This window comes from Lynx canadensis, chromosome E1, assembly GCF_007474595.2.
Source record: "Lynx canadensis isolate LIC74 chromosome E1, mLynCan4.pri.v2, whole genome shotgun sequence".
Taxonomy (NCBI): domain Eukaryota; kingdom Metazoa; phylum Chordata; class Mammalia; order Carnivora; family Felidae; genus Lynx; species Lynx canadensis.
Genome location: NC_044316.2, coordinates 60,225,202 through 60,249,292, shown reverse-complemented (window position 1 = coordinate 60,249,292; position 24,091 = coordinate 60,225,202). Strand labels below are relative to the sequence as shown.

The 24,091-nt window shown below is 52.7% G+C and overlaps 1 protein-coding gene across 1 annotated transcript; it reads left to right on the top strand.

Moving 5' to 3' along the window:
• Positions 1 to 24,004, top strand: RAB40B (RAB40B, member RAS oncogene family). The gene is given in 7 exon segments (XM_030297078.1): positions 1 to 171; positions 17,632 to 17,692; positions 19,466 to 19,526; positions 20,453 to 20,530; positions 21,194 to 21,416; positions 22,933 to 23,147; positions 23,149 to 24,004. Coding segments are annotated over 7 exon segments (840 nt in total). The 5' UTR covers positions 1 to 26; the 3' UTR covers positions 23,206 to 24,004.
• The last annotated feature ends 87 nt before the right edge of the window (positions 24,005 to 24,091 follow it).

Here is a 24,091-nt window from a genome sequence, read left to right as displayed (position 1 = left end):
TGGGCGCCGGCGCCGGCGGCGGCACGATGAGCAGCACCCTGGGCAGCCCGGTCCGCGCCTACGACTTCCTGCTCAAGTTCTTGCTGGTGGGCGACAGCGACGTGGGCAAAGGCGAGATCCTGGCGAGCCTGCAGGATGGCGCGGCCGAGTCCCCGTACGGCCACCCGGCGGGTGAGCGCGGGGCCAGGTTGGAGGGGAGCAGAGCGGGGGAGCGCGCGGCGGGCCGGGAGGAGCGAGACCCGGAGAACGCGCGGGGGCCAGGGGAGCCAACGGGCGACCGAGGAGCGAACGGGGGGGCGTCCGGGAGGAGCGGGGCCCGGGGAGTGCGCAGGGGGGCCTGGGAGCGAGCGGCGGGCCAAGAAGCGCAAGGGGACCGAGCGGAGCGGGTCTGGAGAGCGCGCTGCGGGCGGGGGAAGCCGGGCCCAGGCACCGGAGTAGCGCACCGAGGACTGGGGGCGCAGAGCCAGGGACCGCGAGCGGGGCCGAGGGTGTGGAGTGCGCGAGGGGCCGGCGATTGGGGAGCGCGGGGCTCCCCACCCGCTTCTCTGCCTGGGTCGGGCGCGCGCTACTCGGGCTGCCCTGGCTACACCCCCGTTTCCGCACGTGGGGAACACAGCGCGTCCTCCATAGCCTCATCAAAGTCGGCTTCCCGGCGGGAGCTAGCGGCTGCATTGGACGCTGGGGTCCTTTCGGCCCGGGATGTCTACGAGGCGGAAGGGAGCGGACCTCGCAGGTGGGGTTTGGGGAGGAGGTCGGCTGGGCTGCTGTGAGTGGGCCCATCCGGGAGACCGCCAGTGCGTGAGACGCGTTTGGAAAAGATGCGTGGGGGTTATGGAACAGGCGGGCGGGGTTGGGAGCGGGATCAGAGCGCAGCGGGCGGAGGCTCCCAGGTGGTGGCTCTGCGCGTGGGTGGCGTGGAAGCGGGGAGGAAGCGGGAGAACTAGTCTGGAGGCTTCTCCAGGGCTCTTGGCGAGTCTGACTGAGGGGCTCCTCGCCCTGGTGAACAAGCCCAGGAGGGCAGGAAACCCAAATGACCCTCGGGGCCGAGGAAGGCAAACACTGGTGTGAAATGAAGGAGAGTGGGTTCCAGGTCCAGGGGAGCGCAGGACTCAGAGCTGAGCGTAGTGGGCGGAGGGTTCCCAAAGTTTGAGGTTTGAGGGCCGCAGCCCCCAAGGCCGGGTAGACATTAGGCGGGAAAGCAGGGCAGGGGAGAGGAGGGGAGAGGAAGGTGAAGTGGGCAGAAACCTGGGCAGGGAGGCAGGAGAGCCAAGGTCTTCACCCAGCAGGCTGCTCTGATGGCGCAGGTTGGGTGGCCCTGTGAAGGGCACCTCCTGCCATCACTTTCGGGGGACATTCCAGGGACAGAAGGCACACTTGCAGCCATACCTGGTTGCTCAGGGTCCTACCCCCCCTATCTCCTGGCCTTGCAGTCTGTTCTCCAGGAACAGAGGAGGGCAGCCCAGGGAGTGGAGTCTTGATGTTCAAGCCAGCGTAGGTTTGCTTCCTGCCCTGACCAGGCAGGGCAGAATTGAGAAGACAGTGCGCAGGAGGAAGTCCTGGATCCAGAGATAAACTTGACTTGAGGCAAGAGGGGCAGGGAGTACAGGTCAAAGGTTGTGGTAGGGCACAAGGTGGGGGTGAGGGATGTAAAGAGAAAAAGTGGCCTGCAGGGTTGGCTGAGGGAGGGAGTCTGTGGTTCCAGAGCAAGGAACAGAGCAGCTGCTGGGTGGCCTGGGGCAGGCCTAGGAGGTTGGAGGGGTGGGGGAGAGCTTGGGGTGGTTTTGGAGAACCACGGACTCTTCACCCCAGGGCCTTGTGAAAATGCACATTTGGCCACTGATTCCAAAACTGTGTTCTCCAAGGCGATGCCATCAGCCACGTGTGACTTTTTAAATTTAGGGTAGTTAAAATGAAATACAATTAAAGGTTCCTATTAGCCACATTTCACACGCTCAGCACGACGCTTGGCTTGGCTAGTGACAGATGTGGTAGAGCCCTGCTGGACAGCCCAGCTCTGGGGCTTAAGCTGGCAAAGGGCGGGGGTCCGCAGGGCCTGGGGCTCCATGGATGGATGAGCACAGAAGAGATGCACGGTTCTTACAAATCTGTGTGCCTGGGGGTGGGGGGGGGCAGCTGTGGTCTTGAGTTCTATAGTGGGTGAGTGATGTGGGGCACTTAGCAGGAATGTGGGCAGAGCTCCCTTCTGGTTGGTTTGAACAGCGCCTTGGGGCTGCTCTGACGCACCACTTTGTGTCACAAGCCCAGCCAAGGACTTGTAGAAGCAACTGGTTAACACTTTCTTCTAAAGGTTTTTCCTCAGGGGCACCTGGGTGGCTCAGTTGGTTAAGGGTCCGACTTCGGCTCAGGTCATGATCTCACAGTTTGTGGGTTCCAGCCCCGCATGGGGCTCTGTGCTGACAGACAGCTCAGAGCCTGGAGCCTGCTTCGGATTCTGTGTCTCCCTCTCTCTCTGCCCCTGCCCTGCTCGCACTCTCTCTCTCTCTTTCTCTCTCTCAAAAATAAAAAAATAAACATTGAAAAAATTCTTTTAATAAAAAAATAAAGGTTTTTTCCTCAACAGGGGAGGATTTAGGTGAAAAAGACACTTTCCACAAAATTGCAAGAAGTTGGCATCAATTACGTTATTATTGTTAACGCTGTGTGTCCATGGGTCATTCTGCATCCCTTCTGGGCGTTGGAAGGAGAGCGCTTTTCAGCAAGTCTCTCCATCCCCGCCCCACCCCCAACCTGTGCGTGCAGCCTGTGTGGCTCTTACTTTGCCCGGGTTTCTGAACCTGGGCTGCCGTGTCCATAGCTGCTTGGTACTAGTTAGATGTTCAAGTGTCTTGGGTGCTGACCATGAGTCTTCACCACCACTGTGTGTGTGAGTTCTTTATTTTGCTGTCCCTCCAATTAGCCACATTTCATTTTTTAGGAAGGGCTGGTATTTCCTGAGAGCTTTCATGGTTGAGGATGTCTGTTGTCTTTATCTGTGAACAGTATCTCCGACAGGTTACAATAGATTCTCAGGTGGTATTCTCTTTCCTGCCACACTTTGTAGCCATTGTTCCAGGGCCCTGGGGTTGGATGGCCCTGGGGTTGGATGGCCCTGGGGTTGGATGTGGGTGCTGGAGCCTGAGGTCAGCTGGCTCCCCTGCCTCCCTTCCCCCCAGGGTGGGGGTGGGGTGGGGGTAGATTAGCCTTTTCTTCTCAGTTGGAGTGTCTCAAAGTTGAATGCTTGGTGTTGAACTTCTGATACACTGTGTACTCTTTGAATTTGCAGGCTTTTTTTTTTTTTTTTTTAATTTCGGGGAAATTTACTTTATGTTCCTAAAACATCTTCTGTTACATTGATTGGTGTTTCTGCTTCAGAGACACCAATTGTATTGGTTTTCTATGGCTGCTGAGCAAATTGCCGCAAACTTAGGTAAAACACAGATTTCTTACCTGACAATCCTGGGTGGGCCCAGTGTCCCTGTGCTAAGGTCAAGGTGTGTCGACAGGGGCTGCGTCCTTTCTGGAGGTGCTGGCGGTGAGTCTGTTGGCTTGCCTTTTCCAGCTTCTAGAACCTTCTGCACTCCCTGGCTCCAAGCCCCATTCTCGCCTTCCACACTGCCTCCTTTCTCTAGCCGCACCGCTACAGCCTGACTCAGTCTCCCTCTTCTGCTTGTAAGAGCCCTTATGATGGCGCTGGGGCCCATTTGATAATCCAGGATAATCTCTGTATTTTAAAGTCACCTGATCAGCAAACCTAATTCCTTCGGCAGCCTTAATGCCCCTTTGCCATGTAACCTAATGGAGTCACACTGTGAACATCAGAGTATGGGTACCTTGTGGGGGTGGGTGAGATTATTCTGCCTTCTGCACCCATTATCCTGATGTTGGGTCGTGTTTTCTTGCCTTCCCCATCCATTCACCTCTAATTGCTTTCATCTTTCTGTCTCTTCTGAATTTCTGTGAGCATCTCAAGCCTTTCCTATTTGTTGGTAATTTTTACTTTAGAAAATTGTTTCTGGCTATTTCTTATTATTTCAGTGATAATACTTTGATCTGCATTTTCTTTCTTTTACAATTTTAATTTAAAATTTAAAAAATTTTTTAATGTTTATTTATTTTTGGGAGAGACAGAGACAGAATGCGAGTGAGTTAGGGGCAGAGAAAGAGGGAGACACAGAATCCAAAGCAGGCTCCAGGCTCAGCTGTCAGCACAGAGCCCGATGCGGGGCTTGAACTCACGAGCCGTGAGATCATGACCTGAGCTGAAGTTGGACGCTCAACCCACTGAGCCACCCAGGCACCCCTTTAATTTAAAATTAAAAAAATTTTTTTCTTTAAATAGGGGCGCCTGGGTGGCTCTGTGAGTTGAGTGTCTGACTATTGATTTCGGCCCAGGTCATGATCTCACAGTTCATGAGATGGAGCCCTGCGTTGGGCTTTGCGCTGGCAGCGTGGACCCTGCTTGGGATTCTCTGTTTCTCTCTGCCCCTCCCCTGCTTGCGCTCTCTCTCTCCCAAGACAAATAAACTTTAAATAAATAAATAAACAAACATTTAAATTTTTTTCCTTAAATAATTTATTTCATTTAAGAAATCTCTTTTTTTCCAACTCAATGCTTTCGTTAAATTGCTCTCTTGCATGAAGTAACTAGGGTGAATGTCCTTCTGTTCCTTGGGTCAGGTTTCATTTTAGGTTGGGTTCTTTGTCTCTCTCTCTCTCTCTCTCTCTCCTTTTATAACGTTTTGTTGAAGTGTGATACACACGTAGAAGAGCTAAGGGGCCCACCTCTCCCTTTGGGGCCTGCTGACCCTGGAGCCTCTGGGGGATCTTCGTTCAGCCTCTTCTTCCAGGCAGAAGTGGGGCGAAAAGACCTGGACAGCCTGGCCCTGGCTGGGGGAGTGAAGTCAAGGCCACGGCTGGGCCCTTCTTCCCCTGTTCCCTGCTGACAGTTTCTCCCCTTGGCCCCAGCTGGTGATGTTTCGAGCACCAGCCTGTTACCTTTCCTTCTCTGATTGCTGAGTTTCCAGTTGGGAGAGGGAGGTAGATTAAACTGACACGAGATTCTACAGTCTCTTGCCTGCCAGCTTTTTCCCCAAAGAGACTTACTTTCTCTCACTGCTTTCTCCTGGCTGTTTCACCAGCTTCCTTTTGCCCACAGGAAAATCCCATCTTTCTTTTCCTGCTTCATTTTTGCTAGCAGCTGTAATAACAAACCCCTTATTGAGAGTGTAGAAGAATCATCTCATGAGATAAATTAGGCCCAGAGAGGGTGAGTACTCCCTCAAGGTCACACAGCACGGGTGAGAGCAGGAATGTAGATGGGGTGGCTGGCTCTGGGCCCCTCTGTGGCCCCTCTGGTTCAGAAAAGGCTCAGAGAAGTGGCTCTTCTTCCCTGGGAAGACCATCAGAACGTTTTTGCTGAGTGATCCTGTTGTGGGGTTCTTCTCCTTTCTATTCGCCTTGGACAAGTGTTGCGCCAGGAGGTGGTCGCACACCCCTGCTGCCTTCTGCAGTGCTGCAGACCCCGGTGGAGCTGCCGAGGTCCGAGCTACTCTGCCGGTTTCCCGTGGCAACCACTGCAGGATTTGAAACCCGATTTATAAAGCCGTCTCTTGCACGTTTGAACTGAGACTCGAGTTGTATTGTATCCCAAGTTATTTCCTTGAGAAGGAGATGCTCTCCCACCTCCTTACCTCCTGTGGTGCCGCCACGAGCACACGGTAAGTTTCTTCAACACTGTTGTTTTAAAAATTATGTCGTCCGTGCTTCCATGTATTTGAGAAGAATAAAACTGCATTTGTATCAGATTTCCTCTTCTTCAAAGCCAATCATTCAGCCCCACGTCCCCATGTCCTGTGGCGCCTCCTTCCTACAGTGGGGACTGCCCCTTTAGTCTAGCCTTGAACCCCAACCCAGGTAACCCTGACTTTGGGTGATGGACAAGGAGGGGCTCGGATCCCACCGGCTGGCCCAGGTCCCTCCTGTGCAGACGGTCAGCTTCTGGACGGAGACCCCCAGCCACCCACCCCCTGCTGTGTCCTCTGCCACTAGCACTGGGCGCTCCCAGCTGACGGCCACGTGGCTCTGCCTTGGTCCTGCTGGCTGCACCTGCTCACTCCTCGCTTGGGCCTTCTGGGGTGAAGAGAAGGGGCAAGGTGTATCGGAAGCAATGGAACCTATCGCTTGAGTTTGCAGGCTATCGGCTCACTTCCCATTAAGAGATTTTTTTTCAAACGTCTGGGGCTTTCTTCCCAGGCTGCTTCAGCTTAATTGGCTACAAGGAAGGGATTATGTATAAGCAAAAACTGAAAAGAGCTGCGACGTCCAAGGGGTTGGGCTTAAAACATCACAGATGTAGACTTTATCAGACCCACAAACAAAACCACGCAAAAGGCAGTCACCACAGAAGATAGCGGCTCCCGATGATGTCGTCGGGGTTTGCCTTCTTCGCCAGTGCCTCTCGGGGCGGTTCCAGTCATGATCTCACAGTTCATGCGATTGAGCCCCACGTCGGGCTCTTGGCTGACAGTGCAGAGTCTGCTTGGGAGTCTCTCTCTCTCTCTGCCCCTCCCCGACTCACGCACACACAAGCACACTCTCTCTCTTTCTCTCTCTCTCGCTCCCGCTCTCAAAATAAATAAATAAACTTAAAAAAAAAAAAAGAAGTACCTCTCTTCAGCTTTCCTCCTTGGAGGCCTCGACCAGTCTCCCCACTAGACCTGGACCGCCCTCTGCCTGGGCTCCAGGTTGTGGGGCAGCTCCCGCACCTCCTGAAGCTGGCCCCGCGCCTGCACCATTGCGGCCCCAGAGCCCGCCCGTGTGTGGCGCAGCTCCCCCCGCCTCGCGTGGCCTGCCGCCAGAGATGCCGGACTTTGGGGTTCTGTGAGCGGGCCACTGCCTCTTTGTCTGTCAACAAGGCACCTCGGTTCCAGTGATGCCGCCCGCCCCCTCCTCTGAACTGAGGGTTTTGCCCTCTGCAGACGCTGTTCTAGAGTCACCTCCTTCCTCTGCCTGCAGCCCCCTCCCGCCAGTGCGCACAGTGCCTGCGGTTTAGTGCATCTCTTCTGGTTCGCAACAGCTTCTCCCAGCTTGTCTCTCTCTGGCCAACCGACTGAGATTAGGCGCACACAGAGTTACAGGTTTATTTCACTTTCTTTTAAATACGTATTTATTCTGAGAGGGAGTGTGTGCGTGCACACAGGGCGGGTCAGAGAGAGAAGGAGAGAGAGAAGCCCAAGCAAGCTCCGTGAGGGCCGGACGCGGGGCTCAATCTCACAAACCATGATAGGGGCGCCTGGGTGGCTCAGTCGATGAGCATCTGACTTCAGCCCAGGGCACGATCTTGCGGTTTGTGAGTTCGAGCCCCGCGTTGGACTCTGTGCTTGGAGCCTGGAGCCTGCTTCTGATTCTGTGTCTGCCTGTCTCTCCGCTCCACTCCTGTTCACGCTCTGTCTCTCTCTCTCAAAAATAAACATTAAAAAAAATTAAAAACAAAAAACAACCACCATGAGATCATGACCTGAGCTGGAATCAAGAGTTGAATGCTCAACCGACTGAGCCATCGGGCGCCCTGTAGCCAATAATTAATGAATTGCCCACCCCAAGTGGGACTCAGCTGAGTTTGCTCATGTATTTGAACCATATTGTCACTTGTGACACAGGTGGCATTTTGTTTAGTTGAAAAAGAAATTTATGGAGGCAGAATAGTAAATACATGCATTAAATTCTAGCGGACCCTAATCAGAAGGCTGGAAAGTATCTTAATGGGAAAAATAAATTGATAGATGTGTAGAACATTAGCTTCTCTCTTAGACTGAGAAAACACATTTGGAAGTAAAACCTATTTCAGTTTAGAGTGATGTGCGCATTCCAGAAGGCAGACCACTGCCTTGTGGGTTTAAATAGTGTCACGGCGGCTTGATGTCCAGAGAGGGAAGGCCAGAGGCATGAGACCTGGGGTCCATCCTGCAAGGCCAGGAGCCTGTCCTTGGCCCTGGGCGCCCTCTCCATGAGCGCTGGGGAGGGTGGGCAGTGGGGGCACAGTGTGGGAGCTCAGTTGGACAGTGTGTCCATGTCCTGGGGCTGCTGTATCAAACCACCACAGATGGGGGGCTTACAACAATGGACATGTATCTGCTCATGACTCTGAAGTTGAGTTGTGGGCAGGGCCCCACTCCGCAGGAAGGTTGCAGGAGAAAGTCCTTCCTGGAATCTCTGTGTGCAGTTTAAATGAGGGAGGGAATGGACTTTGCAATTGACCTCTGTCTCCTATGTGGCCAAGCACCCTCTGGCTCTGCTCTCTCCTGACAGGTGACAGTCAGGGGAGGGTGGGGGCCTGCCAGGAGCTGGCCCCTGGTCCTGCTGCAGGTGACACGGGGACTCTATCCTTCCCTCCCACTCTGTCTTGGGGTTATCACACTTGGCCCAAAGGGTGTGCCGCTGGGTGGGGAAGCCTGGGAGAGACCAGGCCCTGCTGTGGTGTCTGGAGGCAGCCACGGACTCAGAAAAACCACCTGGGCCTGGAGCTCAGGGCCCAGCTGGTGGTGACATTGGCTGAGGCTGAGCTGAGGCCACACCGTGCCTCCTGTCTGAACAGGAGCAGTATCAGGGCTGGTCCAGCTGAAGAGGGCCTGCCCTCTTCTCTCAGACAGGAAACTGTGGTCACAAAGGTGTCCAGCTTGGTGACCCACCTCAGGGCCCCACCACGCCCACGGGCTGTGAGGACCTGGCCATGCATGACCCTAGGAGGCAGCTCTGGGCACTCTGTCTCCGGCAGCCCTCCCGCCCCCAGCCCCCTTCCCAGAGATGAGGCCCCCGCTGCCACCGTCTTCCTGGGTACCTGCCACTTCTGTGGGCTTCTCAGGGAGCCAGTGTGGGTGCTTCCCAGCTGTGCTGTGGTGACAGCGGCTCAGCACAGGGGCCCGCATGTGCCTAGCACATCCCCGGCTGGCCCCCCACTTATTCTCCCTCTGTCCATAGTGACATACAGGTGATCCATGTGCTGCCAGCAGGGTCCAGCCTCTCGCCTCTCTGACACTTAGTGCCTGGGACCACGGTTATTTATGAGGCCCCTGGCATCTTTCAGGTGAGTGGAGATGACTCCTTGTTCAGGGTGGTTCATCCCAAACTGTCTTCTGGGGCGCAGACAGGTGCCTGGGTTTACTTTCTGGCTTTGGGATGGTCACTTAGCTGGTTATGGCCATGACCAGTGATGAGGGCATATCCTTCCCCCAAGACATCACACCGTCTCAACTCCTGCAACTCCAGAAGTAGGAGGCTGAACCAGAAGGCTCGGAGCTCCTTCTGAAGACACACGCAGCCTCAGTGGGTGGGTTCAGTTGACATAAGAACTTGCTAGAATACAGCACCGCTGGTTGGATGAACTGACCATCTAAGTGAGCAGAGTGTCCCAGCCAGGAGTTATCAGGGGGCCTGGAGCCCACAGTGCCCCAGGGGCCAGGTGGGCAGCCCCTGGCTAAAGTGGGCTTTGCAGGAAGGGTGCCAATATCATCAAGAACTGAGCACTTTAGGGTCGCCTGGGGGGCTCAGTCGGTTGAGCGTCTGACTTTAGCTCAGGTCATGATCTCACGGCTCGGGGGTTCGAGCCCCATGTCGCGCTCTGTGTGCTGACAGCTCAGAACCTGGAGCCTGCTTTGGATTCTGTGTCTCCCTCTCTCTGACCCTCCCCTGCTCATGCCCTGCCTCTCTCTCTCTCTTTCTCTCTGTCCCTCCCCCACTCACTATCTCTCTCTCTCCCCCTTTCTCTCTCCCTCTCTTTCTCTCTCTCTCTCTCTCTCTCTCTATATATATATATATGTATTTACATATATTTAAAAAAATACACAGGGCTCGATCCCATGAACCGTGAGATCATGACCTGAGCTGAAACCAAGAGTCGGATGCTTAACCAGCTGAGCCACCCGGGCGCCCTAGGAACATACTTTTCAAAAAGGAGTTCTGCAGAGAGATCACTGATGTTAATTTTAGTCACTGACCTCTGTGTAAACGTGATGATCACACATCAAGTCCCTGTCTCGAAGTGACTTGCTTTTAGAACTGTTTAGAAATGCAAGGGGCCCACTGAGGGGCTGGCACTGGCCTTGGCTGTGGGTCAAACTTGTCGCCGCCCTGAGCCCTTCTCACCACTTGGTTCTGTGAGGCACCCCAGCATCTTCCAGCGGAGGGCCCTTCTGATCCGAAGAGCCATGCAAGCCAACTCTGAGAAGGACGTATGTGCATACGTTTTCTTTGAAGTGAAGTTCACATAATGTAAAACAAACCATTTTATGTTATTTTATTTTATTATTTTATTTTTAAATGTTTATTTTTGAGAGAGAGAGAGAGAGAACACACAAACAGGGGCGGGGCAGAGAGAGGGGGACAGAAGATCCCAAGCGGGCTCCACACTGACAGCAGCAAACCTGATGTGAGGCTCAAACTCACAGACCACAAGATCATGATCCCATACGAGACCAAGAGTCGGACACTTAACCAACTAAGCCACCCAGGCACCCCTAAAACCGTTTTAAAGTGAACAATGAAGTGGCATTTTATACAACTGCCAGCACTTTCCAGTTTCAGAACATCTTCCTCGCCCCTCAAAAGGAAGCCCCTCCTCTCAGCCTCTGGTGGTCACAGGGCTGCTTTCTGATCTTTTCCCTTAACGTTAGGTGCATTTCTCAAAAGTCATCCTCTCAGAGATGAATATGTTTGTAAGTGATATTTAACCGATATTTACGCCAGCAGAGAATTCTCCTGCGTGGCGGCTCACATCTATGCCTGCGTGCTCACTAGAAGAGAGAGAAGCAGGTGGTGCGCGAACTGAAATAGATCGCTAAATTATTTATTCATCCTGTGGAGCTAAAAGTGGAGTGAATGGCTTGGCATTTGACGCTTCCTTTCTTTTTTTTTTTTTTAAGAAGGCTAAAATTATATCTCTTCTCTCTGTTATTCTGACTCACTCAATGAGCATTCCAACAGGCTTTGTTCTAGAAGTTTTTGTGTGTTTTTATCTCATTTTGATGGACAGAGTTTTCGAAGAATTAGTTAAGTGCAGCAAACACGAATTATACCTATTGGTCCTCAGCTTGACCCCACTCATGTCAGAATACTGGGTTCTCATGGACCGAGGTTGAAGGTAGCATGCCACAGAGTAAGGGAAGAGGAAACATAAGAAAAAGAGCAAACACGTAAATAGGAGATAAAACATTGCAGGAGTGAGAGAACGGTTCAGTGAGTAAGTTGAGGAGAGGAGAGTTAGGCCGTGAAGAGAGGTGATTTGGGGATGCGTCTGTGGCAGCACAGCGGTGTTAGGGGTGTATCTTCGGGGGCCCAGGGGTCCGGAGGAAAAAGCTTTTGCCGAGGCGAGGTACCTACAGGCGGTAGGTACACAGGCTGGGTTAGGGTTAGGGTTAAGGTTAGGGTTAGGCTGTAAGTAGCTGGGGCAAGTATGTTCTGCCAAGTGGTAGGGGAAACTGAGGCAGGGGAGCATGAGGAAATCACTGGTTGTCAGGACTGGGATTTGATCTCAGGCCACACAGACCTCCTCCCTGTGGGGCCCCAGTGGGTTTGGCCCATCTCCACTCTCACCTTCCCCACCTGGAGAAACCAAGGCACATATCACATGGGGAAGCAGCACTTTTTCAAGCTTTATCTCTGGCCCCACCCCAGCTGGCTCCACGCTGTCCCCAAGTCCCCACTACAGGGGCAGAGTGAGTGGACACACAGCTGAGCACATGGACCCAGAGACGTTTGGGAGCCCAAGCCCTGAAGGGGCAGGTGCTGGTGGAGACCACTGGGCCGCGTGGTCCCAAGGGTCAGGGGTCAGCTTATTCAGCGGGGCTGTTCTAATGGGAACCGCCACCTACAGTCATTGAGTGCAATTTTGGGCCTGGCAGCTAACGATTAAATCATTGTTGAGCCAGAGTCCCTCTTGTAAGTGCTATTTGCTGTTAGTGAAATTCTGAGACACAGGTCATTGTACTTCTCTTTTGGGAAGATGTTAAAATGTATCGTTTGCAGGTTTTTCTGGGGTTTGTAGGTCAGACATTCTCTGTTCCTCTCTCCAGTCACTGTGCTTTGTATGTTTTCTATCAGACTGGACATTTAAAAAAAAATGTTTATTTATTTACTTTGAGAAAGAGAGAGAGAGGAAGCAGGGGAAGGGAAGAGAGGGGGAGAGAGAGAACCCCAAACAGGCTCTGTGCTGACAGCACAGATGTGGGACTTGAACCCCCAAACTGTGAGATCATGACCTGAGCCGAAACCAAGAGTCCTATGCTTAACCACCTGAGCCACTCAGGTGCCCCCCCCCCCCCCGCCACTGGACATTTTTGATGGAAATAAAAAAGTCAGCTCCAAGCAGCTCAAGCAGAGAGTTTACAGGCTCACGTGACTGACAAGTTGAAGGACAGGCCTCCCTTGAGGACTGGCTGGTCCTGATGCCTGAGCCTGTCAGGATTCTCTACTGCTTTCTCCCCATCTACGCTTCTGTCTGTAGCTTACTTCCAGCTTACTTCCCAGCTCCTCTCCTACCTGGTGAGGAAGGTGGCCACGGGCAGCCCCGAACCGTGGGAATGTGATCACTGCCAGGTCTGACGCCAAAGTGGAGAAAGTGGTGAAGAGTCCCTCCCTTGTGAAGACTCCCTTGGAGTCACTCTCCAATGTTTTGGGGTCACTGGTTTTTATATTTTGTCCATCCCTGAGAGTTGTCTGCAGGAGTACTGTCCCAGGAGGAGCCGTGCAGCCATGGCCAAAAGCAGAAACTCAAAAGGGAGCAATCCAAAAACAATAAAGATCCTGGAAATTTAAAATATGATGGCAGGGGTGCCTGGGTAGCTCAGTCAGTTAAGCGTCTGACTTCAGCTCATGTCATGATCTCGTGGTTCTGTGAGTTTGAACTCCGCATCACGCTCTGTGCTGACAGCTCAGAGCCGGGAGCCTGCTTCTGACTCTGTCTCTCTCTCTCTCACTGCTCCACCCCTGCTCATGCTCTGTCTCTCTCTGTCTCTCAAAAATAAATAAATCTTAAATGTTAAAAGATAATTTTTTAATGTGATGACAGAAATAAAAATTTCAAAGAAAGAATAAAAGATAACATTGAGGCCATTTTCCAGAATGTTGAGAAAAAGAGAGAGATGCAAAATAAGACACAATAAGAAAATCAGGGAGTAGGTTCAGGAGGCCCAATGTCTTAGTAAAATATGCCAGCATGAGGAAAGAAGTGAATAATTCAAGAACATTTTCCAGAATCTAAAGATTGCATCTCCAGATTGAAAGAGCATGTCAGGTGGTCAGCATAACAACGAAGATGCCCCATGACAATGCATGAAATTGCAGAGTGCTGGGGCAAGGCCTTACAAGCAGAAAGACCAAAATACATTTCAAAGGGTCAACAATCAGTTTGACATCAGACTTCTCGACAGGAACTCTAGAAAGTAGACCTGCACACTTCTGAATGAAAATTATTTCCTACCTCAATTGTGTGCCCATCCAATCTCAAGGAAGAGTGAATGCAGACTACAGACATGCAAGTCTCGAAAACTGTCTTCCACAACCCTTCTCAGGAAGAAAAAGGGAGAAGTAAACCAACAGACGGGGAGATGTGATTTCGCAGTAGGAGAAAGGAGGGCCCAGGAAGACAGCCATGCTCCCAGTTCGCATGGGAGCTGGACAGAAGCTCTGGAAAGATAGCCCCAAGAAGGTGAAACACCTGAAAGTTTGGAAGTACTGAGAGGAGATCTAGATAACTGGAGGAGATTTTAGGGATGTGTTAGTGATAAATGCAGAGAAAACTAAACAAAAAAGCAATTTTTAACTCCAGTAAAAACAAAAAGTTATACATGAAGAACAAACACAGTATGCCACATGATCCAGCTGTGGATAGTGTTTACTTGGTCACATTGATGTAAAATTAGATATTGATCTAGTTAAATGGCAGATAACTATACTGTGTGTGTGTGAGAGAGAGAGAAAGAGAGAGAGAGGCATGTGGAGTGTGTCAGTGAGAGGACTACATTTTCACCTTCCACAGTGGGAAGTTTATTAATGCGTAAATGTGAAAAGACAGGAAGTAGGAATACAAGTGTGTTTACAGACTTGGAAATACATAGCAAAAGAAATTAAAAAGATGGGTAATAGAACACTGTGGTGGGGTGTGAATCAGGGCCTGTCATTTTCCATACTAAGTCTCTGACACTTGAAACTACGTACATCTATGACTGATGAAAACAAAAACCAAATATAGTTTTATTTGGGGTGCTTAAAAAGACCATCAGGAATGAATTCTTTTAAATTTATGAAATCTTTTTTCTTTTAATTGTGTATCAAAAAAAATAAGTACAGGGGCGCCTGGGTGGCGCAGTCGGTTAAGCGTCCGACTTCAGCCAGGTCACGATCTCGCGGTCCGTGAGTTCGAGCCCCGGGTCAGGCTCTGGGCTGATGGCTCAGAGCCTGGAGCCTGTTTCCGATTCTGTGTCTCCCTCTCTCTCTGACCCTCCCCCGTTCATGCTCTGTCTCTCTCTGTCCCAAAAATAAATAAACGTTGAAAAAAAAAATTAAAAAAAAAAAATAAGTACATAAGGACACTTTGTAAATCAAAGGAGCCAACCCAACTCAAGCCGTGGGTTAACCTCCTAAAGGTTAACAATGAAATTGCCTTTCCAGGCTGTGAATGGTGAGAGCTCTCTCTTAGTGTCTGGAAACACATCCAAAGCCAAGGTTCTCTCTAAACTGAAAAGTACTTATTTGTTGCTTCATGTAAATGGTAAATGGTACATTCCAGGGGAAAAATTAAATATTTCCAAAATTAACTTTGAAGTTGCTCTCTGTATATATGTTTGTGTTTATACACATTTAATTATATATGTATATATTCTTATTTATTATGTGATTGTCCATTCTATTTGTTATATATGTATATATTATATTTAACATATGTGTGTATATATTCTATTATTTGTATATATATGTATATGTATTTGTGTATATATATATATTTGTATATATCTATTTGTGTGTGTGTATATGTGTATATATAATGTATTTATTGTGCGTGTGTGTGTCTCACGCGCCACACACGCCCAATGCTGACTGCTGCAAAAGGAAGGGTATAGGCATTTGAAATTTCCTTCGGGAGATAATGGGATTTTAAAGGGTTGTGAAGAGGGACGCCTGGGTGGCTCAGTCAGTTAAGCGTCCTTCGTCAGCTCAGGTCATGATCTCTCGGTTTGTGGGTTCGAGTCCCTTGTCGGGCTCTGTGCTGACAGCTTGGAGCCTGGAGCCGGCTTTGGATTCTGTGTCTCCCTCTCTCCCTGCTCATGGTCTCTCTCTGTCTCTCAATAATAAATAAACGTTAAAAAAAAAATTAAAGGGCTGTGAAAAGGCCCTTGGTGGGTCACCCCAAAGAGTAATTTCACAGAGCCTGAAGCTACTGACCTGTGCAGTTTCAGGAATATCTACACTCTGCCTTAAAACCCTGGGCAACGTGTCCACAGAATGCGAAGCAATCTGTCGTCCGCTTCTGCCACGCCATGCATACCGTATTGCCCTCATCCTGCTGTAAAGACAGGAGGGTTTATGAATATGATGTTCTTTCTCTTGGGGCTTTTTGGCGGGGGAGGTAGCCAAGTGTAAGGTAGGTCTGTAGGTCTGTCAGGGAAGCACAGCTAAGCTGCTTGCCCCTGACACCTTCTCTAGCACTGCACCTGAGGACCTTGCTCTCTGAGCTTTGGGCGCTGGGGTTTTTTGGTGGAGAGCTGCTAAGATTTCACACCCATTCCAGGACGTTCTCAGGGTGAGGACTGATGCAGTTTTGGGGTGGTGGTGGGGTTCAGAGTTGCTGGCCAAGAAAGAATTTTTGAAGACGCCTTTAGTGCAAAAAGGTGATTGATTTTATTAAAGCTGGGGACAGGACCCAGGGTCAGAAAGAGCTGCACTGGGGCTGTGAAGAATGACTCCTTATATACTATGGGGCTGGGGGAAGTAAAGTCAAGAGGAAGTTTTTTAAAGGGATTTTCGTGTGCTAAAGACTCACATTGCTGGAGGCCTAGCTATTTCTGGAGACCTAGCTAAGGTGGTTTTTCCCTCTAGCAAAGCATTAACATTAAGACAGTAGGGAGTTCCTGGACTTCAGGCTATTGATGAGATTGCCTTTTTCTTATAAAAGGGTGGAGACTCTTATCATTTTAACCGTTTGTTTTTTGTTTTTTGTTTTGTCCCTTCCAGTTTTTGTTTTGAAGTGTCCCAAGAGAGTGTCTTAAAGGGTGGGGGGGGGTGCAGCTTGTACTTTGCCCTCAGCCCCCCCCTCCTGCTGCCTCATCAAGGCCGTCTTGTAGGGCTTCTCTCTCTCCTATCTATCCCCCAAGAGCACATTCCCCTTTAGATTTATAACTCTTAATCCAGCTTTCCTTGTCAAGACATCCGAAGTCTGGCCACATCCCGGAATGTTTTCAAGGCTGGTCTTCTCTAGGTTTGTGTGTTGTGAGAGAGATTCCTGAGGAAGTGGAAAATGAAGCAAATGGAGCAACGCAAAGCCTGGTGGGTGGGTTACTAAGCAGTTTGGATTCTTGCGATCGTACACTGTGTTGCGTCTGTTTTTTGGAAGGGAGAACTGCTCTCTGGCTTTCTTTGGTACCTGATGCAAGCCCTGTCTCTCCCGGGCTGTCCCTCCTCCAGTCCAGCCCAGTGTGTCTTCTCCTCCACAGGCCTGGCAGAAGCGTTCCTGCGACTTGCTCTGTGAACACAAGAGTGGTTTCTCAATGAAGGAGAAAGTTGGTTTCTGGTAGAATGGGAAGGAATATTTTTCTTTTTAAAAAATGTTTATTGCTTTTCCTGATTTTAGGGGGTAAAAATACATGCCCATTGAAGAAACTGGAAAGTAGGGAAAGGCTGGGGTAAAAAAAAGGTAAAAACGACCCAGATTCCACCACCCAGAAACTTCCAGGGACAACATGGGGCAGGCCCTCACAGTCGCCCCACTGTGCGCGCGCACACACACGTTTTCTCTTTACACAGCTGAGATAATGCTTCGTATTTCATTTCACATGCGATACTTTTTTACTTTACATTCTTAGTAAATTAATTAAATTTAATTTAAAAATTTGGGGAAGAGATCTCAGTGTTTTGCCTGGGAGTGGAGCCTAGGAGGAACGGTCCCAGGACAGGAGACAGGGCGGGAGGGAGGGCCCAGAGATGAGGGGCAGAGTCTGGCTGCAACCAGCCGACTGCAAAGCAGGGGGCCAGCGAGCCCCGAGCCCCACAGGCGACCCTGCTGCCAAATGATTCGGGGGCTTGAATCCAAGTCCGAGCCCGCTGGCTGCAGCCGCCTTCCCCTCGTGTAGTGGGACGGCCTTGGGGTGGCCGGGGGGGGGGGGGTGGTGAGGCAGCGGTGCCCGCTGAGGAGGGGAGAGCTGGAGGCCCCGTGGGGTGAGCAACGGGGCTGGTGGGCACAGGCTGAACGAATCCGGCAAGACCCAAAGCGGGGTCCGGTCCACCTGCCCTGTGAATCTGCCCTGGTGAGACGTCCTTTCCCTCCCCCGGAGAGCTCTCTTCGCCAGTGCCCTTTTGTTGGGGAGGAACTGTGAGGAAGGACTTTGAGGCCAGCCGCATTCAAGCTGCCCCCACCTCCTTCCACAGGCATCGACTACAAGACCACCACCATCCTGCTGGACGGGCGGCGGGTGAAGCTGCAACTCTGGTGAGTAGATCCCAGCCCCCAGCTCTGGGAGGGGGGACCGGTGCGCCCGTGAGCAGACCCCGTGGAGGTGGGGATCCGCGTCCATTGAGGCCTCATCCACGGGAGGGAACCCCAGGGCCTTTGTGGGTCCCTGGGAGTCTGTCCAGGATGTGGCCTTGCTGACACCTGCCTCTGCCTCTGCCTCCCCAGTGCCAGGAGGGGCCCGTGAGTGCGATGGAGACAGACCCCTGGCAGGTGTGGGGAGGTTGGGGGGCAAGAGACCCCCCTGCCCAGGTCTGGACTGGGTGTCTCTTCAGTGCCCCCCTCCCCCCCCAGGCTCTGAGGTTCGGGTCACAAACCTCTGCCTCTGCCCCTCAGCTTCAGGTGGGATGGGGGTGGGAGACCTGAGCGTTCCTGCTTTCACCAATCCCTGGGTTGCCCGCCTCCCTGTGTGACTTGCCCAAGTACTGTCCCCGCCTGTGTCACCCCTTCTCCTGGGCCACCTGCTGGCCCTCTTCGCCGCCCCCCAACCCCACACATGCCCTTGAGCCTCCAAGCCCTGGAAGCCTCTCCTGCTTCCTCACTCCCTCTTTCCCAGGAGCAGTCAGCCCCAAAGTCCAGCCGGGAGCCTCTCCGCAATGTCCCCTCAGCACCTGTGCCTTCCCGCCACCCACCCCACGACGTCTGGGTTGTGGGTAAGGCCTGCCCCACCAGCAGCCTGTGGGTCAGTGAGGCTCAGGCACCCTGCTCTCACCTGCAGTGCTCTCATTCCTACCTTGCACGCACCCTTGGCACAGGCCTGAGCAGCTGCAGGGCCCTGGGCTTACCCTGCCTCATCTTTCTCCTCCCCAGGGACCATCCAGGGCCCCACTCTCAGCCCATACTCGCCCTGGATGCCGAAGGCTGCTCCACGTCTCCTAGGCACCCTCTCGACATTTCCCGATTCTGTTTTTCATCTGAGTGGCCTGTCTTAGTAAATGCCTTCATGTCCCTGCGCCCCCAGTTGCTCTGGCCAGACCCCGCGGTTTTCCGCGGCACCCCCACACCAGGGAGCATTCCCATTTCACGAGAGCCACCCATCTCCCATGCGGAGCCAGTGGCTACCTCCCAAGGTTGCCCTCCTCCTGCGTCTCCTCGCCCCTAGACTTGTAGCCACCCCGTCTGCGGGCAAAGCCTAAACTCTGTAGGGACTGATCTGGGAGTTCTCCATGCATTTGCTCCCAGCACGTGAGGTGCTCCTCCCACATCTTTGGCCATGGTCAGCACCTCTGACCCTTCTGAACCCCAGGCCCTGCTCTCCTCAGCAGAGCCTCATCTAGGACTCAGAAGGCAGAGGTGGGTCACCAAAGAAAAGCCGTGCTGGGTCTCGCTGTTTGTATGTGAGGACGCGCCTGGCGTGCAGGGGAGGCCTGCCCTCCCACCCTCATCTCTAGGGGATCGCGTGTTGATGTGGGACTGTTGATTGCGCATGCAGATGAGTGTTGCCCTTCTATAACCTGCGGGGAATCACCACCCGCTGGGCCCGAGAGCCACAACCATGAGAGCAGGCTGCTGGAATCTATCCCAGGGAACGTTACTTCTCTTTGTCCTGATTTATGGTTCCTGGAGCTCCATTCCAGGTGTCAGGGGCCCCCACGTCCATTCCTCGTATTGACAAACTTAGGGACGTATCTGCAGTGGGATGGCCACTGACTGACCATTGTAAAATATGTTTGCTATGGCTCCCAAGTTCAAAACCCTATTGTCAGGAAGAAGCAGTGATTTCTTCTCACTGGCCTCCAACATCTTTTCCAGGGATACATCCGGACAGGGAAGATTTTGTACCATATTCCGCTCCTACTCGCGGGGCGCACAGGTAACACCCCCTGAGCCAGGAAGTCAGACTGACTGAATGATGGCATTGGAATGTTTGCTGATGCAAAAATCTCAAAGTGTTTAATATGATTTGATGCAAGAATCTCAAAGTGTTTAAAAAAAAAGAGTCTGAAAGTGTGGCAAGGAATGTTTGGTGGCTTGCAAACCATCAGCATCAGGGATGTATGTGTGCATGTGTTATGTTTGCACGCACGTGTGCACACGAGCTCTGTGTGGCCGCAGATGTGTGTGTGTGTACGTATGCGTGTGTGTGCACATCTGTATGTGTGCACCTGTGTTCACGTGACTGTGTGTGTATGTCTGTGCGCATGTAGGGGAGCACTCTGTCCAGGTGGGTGGGCTCTGCCCCTAGGAAGGTGGTCACCCCTGCAGTCCCTCCACATTCCATGTCCCTAGAGCAGCATGTGGATCGGGGGACTCGAATGCTAGTCCCCAACTTACCTTGACATTTGAGAGTGGATTAACGAGTTCATAAAGCACCATTAGAAGTAAGTATTTAACTACTGCTTTTGGTAGACAAATAAAAATACTGTGTTTTCCATTAAAATTAGTAAAATGGCTGGGGCGCCTGGGTGGCGCAGTCGGTTAAGCGTCCGACTTCAGCCGGGTCACGATCTCGCGGTCCGTGAGTTCGAGCCCCGCGTCGGGCTCTGGGCTGATGGCTCGGAGCCTGGAGCCTGTTTCCGATTCTGTGTCTCCCTCTCTCTCTGCCCCTCCCCCGTTCATGCTCTGTCTCTCTCTGTCCCAAAAATAAAAACGTTGAAAAAAAATTAAAAAAAAAAATTAGTAAAATGGTCGTTTAGCTGGCTGTGAGTCTGTGACTGAGTAGTCTGCACACTGCCCAGCATGGCCCAGGGCTGCGCCCACCTCTGTCCTGTAAGGTAAGCCTGGTGCCTCTCTCCGCAGGGTGTGATCCTGGTCTATGACATTGCAAACCGCTGGTCCTTTGATGGCATCGACCGGTGGATTAAGGAGATAGATGAGGTATGAGCACTGTGCCAGAGCGCCATCCGAGTGGGCTTGAGGGCCAGGGCACGAGGCTTCACCAGCAAGGACACCAATCCCCTCCCTGGACGGGACCGGGCCCTGACCTGGAGCCCCACCAAGCCCAGGAGCCAGAGCCACGAGCTGCCTGCTGGCACGCTGACCTGGCCAACTGCCGACGTGGGTACAGAGCAGCCCCGCACTCGTCATATTGTTTCCTGCAGCTGCCGGAACACATCGCCATAAACAACAGAAATGTGTTCTCTCACACTTTGGAGGCCAGGAGCCCGAACTCCAGTGTCATCAGGGCTGGGCTCCCTCTGAAGCCTCCAGAGGAGGGTCCTTCCTGCCTCGTCCAGTTCCCGGTGGCTGCCGACAGCTCCTGGCCTGTGGTCCCGTAACTCTGCCCCCACGTGGCTTTTCCCCTGTGTGTCCTGGGTCCTCTCCTCTTCTCACAAGGACACCAGTGTCTGGATTGACGGCCCTTCCCAGTGGCCTCATCTTAACCAAATACATCTGCAAACGTCCTTCTCCAATAAGGACACGTTCTGAGGTTCTGGGTGGGCGTGAATTTGGGGAGGACGCCATGTACCCCGCACACCAGCGGTGCCAGGAACAGAAGCACAAGTAACCCCTGTTCCTTGCCTTTCTCTCACCCTTCAGCATGCCCCTGGTGTCCCTAAAATCCTGGTGGGAAACCGCCTGCATCTGGCCTTCAAGCGGCAAGTCCCCACGGAGCAGGCCCAGGCCTACGCAGCGCGCCTGGGTGTCACCTTCTTCGAGGTCAGCCCTCTGTGCAACTTCAACATCACCGAGTCCTTCACGGAGTTGGCCAGGACCGTGCTGCTGCGGCACGGGATGGACCGACTCTGGAGGCCCAGCAAGGGTAGGCACCCGCCAGGCCGTCCTCCAGCCCCCGGCCCCCCGGCCCGCCTCCCAGGACCCACCCGAGGCAGCCGCGTCCATTCCCAGGGAGTGAATGCAGTTAATTAGAAGTCACCGTGAACAGTTTTGTCGGAAAGTTCACGAGAGGCACTTCTGAAGTGTGTGCGTAGGCAGAGGCGTGTGTGACGAGAAGGAGCCAGCACCTCCCCACGCGGAGCGGGGCCCCTGAGCCTGCAGGGATGCAGCACCTGAGAGCCACGTTTGCCAGGCGCTCAGACGCCAGGCTTTGCCCACACCCTTCCCCCTGGCCCCCCACCGCTGGTGGTTTTGGGAAGAGCGTATCATGTTAGGAGTGATCCGCTTTCAAAGAGGGGAGCTTGAGACAGAGAAGTGCACAGAGTGTTGTCAACACCAGATCCCTCTGTGTTAATACATCCAAAGACCCGTGCTCTTTTTTTTAAATTTTAGTTTATTTATTTATTTACTTTGAGAGAGAGCGAGACAGAGACTGTGCACAAGCGGGGGAGGGGCAGAGAGAAGGAGAGACAGGATCCCAAGCAGGCTCTGAGCCATCAGCACAGAGCCCGACGTGGGGCTCGATCCCACAAATTGTGAGATCATGACCTGAGCCGAGATCAAGAGCCGGATGCTTAACCGACTGTGCCACCCAGGCGCCCCAGACCTGTGTTCTTATTTCATCTGCTTTGTGGTGACATAGTCGCTGTCACCGTTTTCCACTGAGTAATCTGTCCACATATTCCTGTTAAAGACAAAAAGACAAAATCTGTAGTCATTGAACTGGGCGGCCTAGGGTTGACGGAGCAAAATAGGGTTCTTCTGAATCAGGGATCCTCCCCCTCAGCACTGCTGCCACTCGGGCGGGGCTGTTTGCTCTGGGGAGGCCTCCAGTGCGCCACACCCCCTGCCCCCCAGCTGTGGAAACCACAAGCGTGCCGGGAAGCCAAAATCACCCCCCGTTAGGAACCACTGAGCCGAAAGAGCTGTTTGCTGAGCAACCCTGGGCCTGACCCCTTTGGGGGCTGCGGTGGGGGAGGGGGCACACTGGGAATGCCCCTCCTCGGCACGTCCCCAAGAGCCCGTCCCACCGGGCAGGGAGCCCAACTCGCATAAGGGGCAGTGTAGAGGAGATTGAAGACAGCATTGTCTCCTCAGGTGCTCCCTTGGACATGTCATTATACAGCTGGTCACAGGTGTTGCCAAGGTCAGCTGTGCAGTCGGGAAGGAGGTCATCCCTGAGGCCCTTGGTCTCTCACCCCAACCGTGGGAGCGTGAGTGCCATCGTCTCCCCTCCAGGTCTGCCCACCTCTTGGACCTGGAGGGAAAGACGGCAGGGGTCTCCAGTCCGAGGCCACTAAAGCGGGCGGACTGGTCTCCAGCCCTGCCCAGTGGCGCGTGTGGGTCCGGTGGGTGGAGCCCTCAGCCCCAGCACCCCAGGGAAGGAAGGTGGTCAGTCTGTGTCCTACACTAAACCCGTTTCCTTTCCTCTCCTCTCCCAGTGCTGACCCTGCAGGACCTCTGCTGCCGGGCTGTGGTGTCCTGCACACCCGTGCACCTGGTGGACAAGCTCCCGCTGCCGATGGCCTTGAGGAGTCACCTCAAATCCTTCTCGATGGCCAGTGGCCTCAATGCCAGGATGATGCACGGCCGCTCCTACTCTCTCACCACCAGCTCCACCCACAAGAGGAGCAGCCTCCGAAAAGTGAAGGCCACCCGCCCCCCCCCAGAGCCCGCCCAAGCGCTGCCCCCGGAACAGCTGTAAAGTCTCCTGAGGGAGGCGCCGGGACACAGACACTGGCCCCTCTGGGAGAGGCTCTGAGCCGTCACATGTGGGACGCGGGAGCCCGTTCCAGGCCCCGGAAAGCACCTGCCGGTCTCTCGTGGTGATCGTGCCGCCCCGCGCATTGAAAACACCCCGCACAGCTCGACGTTGGTGTTTCTACATGGATGTGCATGAAGCTCTTGCTTTAGATGTGTGTTTATAAAGGGGGTCAGCACTCTGCTCAGCTCCTGATAACGTGAGATTTCAGACGTCACTTACGTCGTGGCTGCAGCACGGCCTTTGCTTAATAGGACTGCTTTTATAAGAACGGTGACGTGTGTCGTGAGTGCAAATTCCAGGGACTCTGGAAAGCAACAGGGGAGAGAAATTAGTCTTTGACCTCACAAGAGGGCCTGTTTGTAAGTCTCCTCGTCACATCGGAGCGCGAGTTTATGAAGTGCTGTGGAGAATCAGAGTTGGCACGGCCACTCTGTCCGCCTCGGGTCTGACATGGATTTGATAAAGTTTTTGCTATGTTATTTACCATGTTTTGGGATTAATAAGTGATTTATATGCATATTTTTCTGTAAATCTACATTTTTTTGTACAAGATGTTCCACAAGTTACAAAGCTAAGGGAAGAAAATGCCAAAGATATCTCCAGTTGTGCCAAACGGCCACAACATAGTTACAACAGATCCAGATCGGCAAGGAAGATATCGTTCAGAGCCGTGTCGGTAAGGAATGAAGTGGCCACCATTATTTAAGAAAACGTTTCCTGACAATAAAATGTACACTTGTTTCTTGGTAGGGTCGTCGGCTGGTTCCTTCTGATTTTGTGTATTCACATAGCCCTTTATTTCATTTGCTTTATCAAGTGTTTCAAGTGCCACAAAT